The following is a 7639-nucleotide window of genomic DNA, read 5'->3' on the forward strand; positions in this document are numbered from 1 at the left end:
ACTAGGATGATTTTTGGCATGCTTGAAAAGACAAGGGCCAAATACAACAGAAAAGAAAATCCATTCAAGCTTCATACTAAACATGGCTCAAGCACTCGACCATGGTTTCAATCCAAAACCTACCCAACAAGGGCATACCACGTGTCCATCATAACAGAAGAGTGGCATTTACAAAGCATGAACTGCAATATGTTTCTTTTTCTCCTAAACAAAATTGTTACTAAAATGGAACAAAAGATCCCTAACATAGAGCAATACAAGCAAAGATAGTCAATTGTCATACACACAAAATTAGTCCTCATCCATCCCTGCATGCTGATCTCTCTCACTAGGGCCCCCTGCTGGTTTTGCCATTATAATCTGCAAGATAGTCAAAGCACTGTCAACAACCTTTTTTTTTAATGAAGGTATTAAACATTAAATAGGCTGCAATCAGATAGATTCATCATTTCTCACACATTTTTAGCTAGCCAGAAAACCCCCAACATATAGATTTTCTATTTACTATCAAGCCTTCTGCACTGAAGCCATATTCATTATAAAAGTTCAACATTTCCCAAAAGTAACTTTCAATTTTATTTTATTTTTCCAAGTTAAAAACTAACATTTGCGACCGTTCTTTTGAGTTATGAAGGAGTTTGTGTTCTGAGTACACACGTGCATACATGCATCTGTGCCAAGTTAGGGGAACTTTGAAAAAAAAAAAAGAGAAAAAGACTCCACAAAAAGTATAAAAGTATAAAATTAAATAAATAAATAAAAAGAATAGTCAACTAATTCATAAAGCCTCGACTTTTTTTTATTTTTATTTTTTAAACTGTATGTAGTTTAGCATTTTTTCTGCTTTGGCCTCAAAGATGCAATCAGGGATTCAAAGATGTAGTTCATACCAAATTTGGTTCGTCAGGTTTAAGTAGAAGACCTGGATCTGAAACTCTTACACTAGGCAGCACTTTACCCTGAGAATGATTTATATTCACTTCGTACCTTGTCAGGGTTGCTTGCCTGCATGCAATATAACCCCAAATATCAAATGTAGTTATAAAGCAGAGATACAAATTATATAAAACAGGTCACTATTGAATGACATCATTCAAGACATCAATGAAGCCTTACGTGTAAAGTTTTCCGCCTTCTGTGTGCCCACAGTTAGAACAAGCAAGCCAGGAGCATATGACAAGCAAGCCAGTAGCACAATATACATGCAATAGGGTGGCAATATGCATACAATATCTATGCAATACAAAGGCAATATTTGTACAATACACATGCGATAGGATAACTGACATGCTCGTTTGGAGGGGGTACATCCGACATCTTTAAGTATCAGTGGGGACATCCGACATCTTTAAGTACATTCGACATCCATTACAGACTACAATTTAAAGAGCCTATTGCTTTGCATTTCAAATGAGGCAAATATATAGGTTTGATTTTTGTTTAACCCCAAAACCTCCCTAGGCTACAGCCCACTGTAGCCTTTGTCCTAGTTCCGCTAGTGTATTCTAGGGTTCTTGTAATGATGTATTGACTTTGTCAAAACTATGTTTTCTTCTTTGCCAATCGGTAAATAAGAATTTCATAGCAGCAGAGCAAGAGAGAATACTATCATGCACGCTATCAAATTGCTTTTACTCTGATTACAATGACAATTGAACCTATAATTTTTCTAATACATGAAGCATGATGAAGGTATTGAGATGCAACTCTCCAAGAGGCTTCAATCGGCAGCAGAACGAACATGAGCACACGCCCTTACTTTAGCAACTTAATAACTCATAGCTACTAGCCTCTTTGTGCATCTTTCCATTGTAAATACAGCTATTTCTCTCAACCCTAATACATAATAATGGAAAAGGATGTACAAGTGCCAATCCCCAACTTGTTCATCCACAGAAAATATGTATTGCAAAAAGAACCGTGTAACAGTGCATAAAAATATTGGAAACATAACCATGGAATACATGTGCAATGAGAACCGTTGGTTTCCACAAACAGAAAACCATTCACAGAGGCTCTAGACTGGTGTCAAAAGAACCAGGGCATACATAATAGGCAGGTATGATTTGACATAAAGAATTTTTCATACCAACTTTGCAAAATCAATCTTGAGAGGCAGCAGTTGGACGAGGACACAACACAACTATCCTAACACCTCTATTGCTGTACCTAGTATCTCATCCCACATTAATATGCTTTTCAACTTTTCCATTACCAAGCACCTACTTTCAGACATCAACTGGGTGAAGACTCAACCCCACAACCAACTGAAAAAGAATGCAGGCAACAGAGTGAGTCAAAGAAGTCTCATATACCCAAAAAAGAAATCATATTATTCATACCAAAGAAACCCCAAACTACCTACCATAAAAGCACACAAGAAATATTTGTTTACCCAGGAATGACTATTGAGAAGAAATAAAACCTCTTAAATGGTAGTAAAATTTCCTGAAGGAAAAAAATAATCCATTGCTTCATGCATCAGTGCCCAAAAGTGGGAGAGCTCCCACATGTGTTCTCTAAACAATGTCCGCAATGATGAATGAATCTGCATATTCAGATGCTATATGCAGTGTGAATTTCCATATAATATACAAAGTTAAATATATTAATTACAATATAACTGAAAGACAGGAATGAGTTTACAACCAAGCTACTATGACTGTACACAAACTGATATAGGTAAAAAAATTTAGTGATAAACGTTACAAAATAATGTTCAAACTTTCAAGGCCTAAACATACAAGGAGACAGAAGAAACATGCAAAAGTATCAGAATAGACTTTAAAAACAGGGTAACAAATAGACATTCAAAACAAGGTAACACATTTGAAAGGCAGATGATCAATCATAAAAAAATATAGTTCAGTCTCAATTAAAAAGGTTTTCAAGCAAACTCATTAGGCAAGTTTACAAATATCCTCATACTCAACAGCTTTAAGAACTCTACCATCATACACACCATTCTCTATCTGCACCTTAGCGCAAAACTTATCTGTGTCCACTGCCAGCAACTTTGCATTTGATCCTCTGTAAGCCCCATTCACTATCTTCACGAGGCACCCAATTTGCGGAATCACGGTCTCCAGCTCTGCCTGGTCAACTCTCAAGACGTGCTTGCTTTCAAGCATTTCAATCTCCCCCACATACTTGTCGATCACTTTTCTCACAACCCCTTTTTGCTTATAGTAACCCTTGTCAGCCAATGCTTTACTCATAACTTTAACAATGATTCCTTCACATAACCAATAATCCTTCCTATTAATCCTCTCCTTCTTCTTCTCATCCTCCCTCATCAACTCCTCCAATGCCAAGCTCCCCGCGCCACCACTACTTCCATTTTTTGTCGAATTCTTAACCTTACTCTTGTCATCATCTACCTCATCAAAAACCAATTTCGAGCTCTCCCCTTTTTCTTTCGAACCCAATTTCGAGGACCCAAGTGCAAAACCAATCTTGACCCCACTCTCCACTTTAATCCTATGGATCTCATCTTCTGAACCTTGATCAACCCCATTACCCACGGGCATCGACTGAGCAACCCTCTCAATCTGCTTCTTAATCTCTCTCTCCTGCTTCGCTTCCTCGGCCATATCCGCCCTGAGTCTCTTGTTCTTCAACCTCTCCTTGAAAGGGTTTCCGAATCTCTATCGATATAAGTAATGAACCAACCCTTTGGCGTCTCCTCAACCTTACACTTACCCGTCCTCCCCAAGTGCTTCACGAACTCGGTTAACGTGGCCCACTCAGTCGAATTCATAAGAACATGGTGGCGGTCGTTGATGTACTCGTTGTAGACCACGGTGGCGGCGATACGGCTGAACCGGTGGCTTCGTTTCATCAAATCGAGAAAACTTTGCTCGAACTCCTCGGAGTTGCCATCGACTATGCGATTAGAGTTTTCGCCGAAGATCTGCATCTGTCGCTGGTGGCTTTCGCTCATGCAGTGGCATTTGAAGCCGTTTTCGTCTCGACAATGCTTCTGGCACATCTGGCAGTACCATCGAAGCTTCTGAAGTCCCTTGGCCTTGATCCGATTGGCAATTGCCTTTGGGGTTAGGAAGTCGTTCTTCCCCATGATGATTTTACCGCCGAATTACAGAAATATTGGTGTAATTTGAATCAGGATTGGGGGGGTGTTTTGATTGGGGAATTGGCAATCTAAACCCTAGATGACGGAAGGGCTGGACCTGATGAGGGTTTTATTTTTGGGAAATAGCAATAAGTGTACAATAATTTTATATTTATAGGTTATAGTTGTACAAAAATTGGGAAGGGGTGGTATTTTTAAGGGAAATAGCTCAAAATACCACCAATTTTATAATTTGTTGTCAAAATACCACCCCTTCCCAAAATTTTTAAAACTACGACCTATAAATACATTTTTATTGTAAATTGATTGCACCCATATCACATTTTCAGAAAACCTGAGGGGAACTACGGGTTTAGAATGACTTCGCCTCCGCCTCTTTTCTCGTTCGATCCTCTACGGCCTCCGCTTCCTCTCTCCTTCGTTCTTCTACGCCCCTGCCTCCGCCTCTGCTTTTTTGATTGTCTGCCTTCCTCCTCCTCCTCTGCTTTTTCGATTGTCTACCTTCCTCCTCCTCCTCCTACTTGGCTCTTCTCCTCAGCTATCAGCTATTTCATACCCAGAAGTGTTGGATCCTGAGCAAGCAGTGAAAGGGCTATCTAATGACTAATACTATTAGTTGGATATGCTGTATGTTTTCTCTTCAAAATTCTAGATTTAGTAGGGTTGGCATACACTATCATGACCTGATATATTTTCAGTCTGTTTTAATTACTGGCTATTAGGGTGTGGTTTGAAACTTTGACTGATGGGGGGGGGGAGCTTGGACGGAGTTTTCTTATTTTTGTGAAATGGGTTTTGGAGGATTAGGGATTTTAGGGGAGTGTGTGAGTTCGCTGTTTTGGTGGAAGATATATGCAGAAGGGTTATGATGATGATGGGGGTGGGTTTTTGTGTTTTGTTAATTCTTTTGTTTGTCGGAAGAAGAATGAGATATTTTTCCAACTCTTATGAGTGAGTTGGGTTCAAAAGCAATTATTGTTGGTTTTATATTTTGATTTATTTGCAACTGTCTTTATAGAATTTAATTTTTAATAGTAATATATGTATTCTTCATGAATGGTTTTGCTCTGTTCAGGTCTGTCTACATGGGTTTGTGCTTGAAGCATAATGCAAGTTTTGTTAATAAATTCTCTGTTTTATGCTGTGCAGGTGTGAATTGGAATAAATAAAAAAAATTTGCTGGGTTTTTGAGACTTGTGATGTTATTCATCAGTATTCATGCCTGGTTTCTTCTTGCAATAATTTTGTTGATTGTGAGCTTTTCCCTCTAGCGCTTGTTGCTGATACTGATTGTGAAGGTGAATTGGTTGTGCTTTATGATGTTTGAACCTCATTTCTGTTTCTTCTCTTTCATGCCAATAGGTTGTAGGAAACTCCGCTCTCAAACATAGACAATGAACAATTGAGTTGACATGCTGCTGGGAGAATTGTTTGCAATGCAGAGAAGACTTGTCTCTTACTTTTGTGATGATGAACTGGGTGAGATTCTTTAAGAGTGATGTGTCATATTTGAATTTTTGAATATCATATTTTAGTTTTGTTTTTAAGTTTTGAACTTTGTTCTATTTCAGCATCCTATAGACCTGTGTTAACTTATATCTACATGTGATATGGATATAACTTATGCTTTCAAATTAATTTGACTTGTGTTATATCTTGTTTCGTATCTTTGTTTCGAAAATTTCTTTGTAAAGACCAAAAAGAATAGTGTGTTTTTTTTTGGGTGGTATTTTTGTTAATGATAATTATAGTATTGATTACTGGGTAGAGAATGAGCTACATTTTATGCTTCATGAAGTAAAATGGCTGAGCAACTCAAATTTGGTTTACACAACCAAGGCAAAAGGAAAATACTAATTTTGGAGCTTATATATAGTGGTTATATAAGTTGCAGTTTCCGTTACTTGTAAATCATGATTTCCTTAGCGTATTTAATTGCATTGTGTTTCTCGTTTCGGGTAGAACAGAGTTTTCAATGATAGGATTTATTTGGAAAAAAGGAATTCTGGTAGTTATGCTGTGTTCTCTATTTTTGCATGAAAGTTGAAAGTAAGATGTCCCCTTTATATGTGTGACAGCTTCAGGATTATGGCCTTCGTCTACTGAAGGGAAATTGCTATTTGATCCTGTTATATCTTTTATGGGACAAACAAATGAGGGAAGTAGTGTTGATTCATCACAGAAAGCTGAGTCTTCAGAGCATCCGCCAAAGGTTGACAAATCATCAGGGGAATCTGAATCTCCACAAAAACTCTCTACTGTTGAGGCAAAGGAAGGGGTCAAAACAGAAACTTCACAACACTCTTCAACTGAACAGATGGCTGATAAGGAGGAAACTGAAGTTGTCAAGGAAGAAACAGATGATAAGCATGCTGCGACGGTGGAGGAAACAGAGACTGTGGTAGCAGAGCCTAAAAAATCTGAATCTGAATCATCTTCACTGCCAGTTGAGCCCTTTGAACCCACTGTTAAGAATGATGGCCCATCAGAATCTGTGGGTTCTCAAGATGACAACAAGATTTCAGTAGTGGGACCCTCAGTAAATCCAGAAACAATGCAGGGTAAGTCAAGAGCTGTTGAGGTAGATCAAGTTGAGGAGGGTCATACTGTTCTTCCGCGTGAGGCACATGATGTTGATGTGGATGAACAAAAGACACAAGTAGAGCAGAAGGATGGACATATGACTCAGGCTGGAGAGATTGTTGAAACAGTTGCTATGGTTGAAGCTGAGTCTCCAACTGATAGCCAGCCTGGAGGTTTTCCTCTTTGCTAATTGAGAATCATGTGCAGTTATGATTTTAGATCTGTAGATAACCTGTTGTTGCTGATATTGCTACACGGGAGGAGAACAGAACAAGTTGGAAAATGTGCAAGAAGGGAGAGCTAACTCATACAACGAAGAACAAATTGATGAAGTTAAGATCAAATTAGTAGAATTTGTGAGCTCTCCATTATTTATAATTATAGGTAGGAAGTATGTATGTAATAGAGCAAAGATTGGTTGACTATGTAATAACAATTGAATTGTCAAGTTTTATGAAAGAAATAATTTTTGCTTCTTGGGATAGTATTGTTAGGGTTCAGTGGCGATTTATTTTCCATGTCTAAATTGTAGTCTGTAATGGATGTGTGTGTATTGTATGTAGATTGACTTAATATTGCTGTCCTATTGCATGTGTATTGTACTAATATTGCCTGTGTATTGTATACATATTGTATGCATATTGCCATCGTATTGCATGTATATTGTAATGCTATTGCTATCGTATTGCCATTATATTGCCCTAATATTGCCTCTCTAGTGTATGTATATTGACTACGGCTCATCAATGGGTTTACGGTTTGGGCCATATTGCATTCAAAAAGAAGACGAGGAGGAGAAAGAAACAACGTGCCTTTCAAAAACAGGCAGTCAGGTGCATCATAATTGCATCGTAAGACATTGTAAGAAATTATTTTAAAAAATAATAACTAAAAAATAATTTACAAAAAAAGGAAGGTATGAATAAAGAGACAGAGAGCGAATAAGGGGAGAAAGAGGCAGAA

The 7639-nt window shown here is 38.0% G+C and overlaps 1 protein-coding gene and 1 pseudogene across 1 annotated transcript in view; one reads left to right on the forward strand and one right to left on the reverse strand.

Annotated features, from left to right (window-relative positions):
* Positions 1-7154, forward strand: part of LOC117629925 (golgin candidate 5-like) — a 9987-nt gene extending 2833 nt beyond the window's left edge. The window contains exon 4 of the mRNA XM_034362594.1: positions 6172-7154. Within this exon, the coding sequence (XP_034218485.1) occupies positions 6172-6866 (695 nt within the window). The 3' untranslated portion in view covers positions 6867-7154. The remainder of the gene's footprint in view (positions 1-6171) is intronic.
* Positions 2810-4152, reverse strand: LOC117629924 (annotated as a pseudogene).
* Positions 7155-7639: the final 485 nt, after the last annotated feature.

This window comes from Prunus dulcis, chromosome 6, assembly GCF_902201215.1.
Source record: "Prunus dulcis chromosome 6, ALMONDv2, whole genome shotgun sequence".
NCBI classification, from domain to species: Eukaryota; Viridiplantae; Streptophyta; class Magnoliopsida; order Rosales; family Rosaceae; genus Prunus; species Prunus dulcis.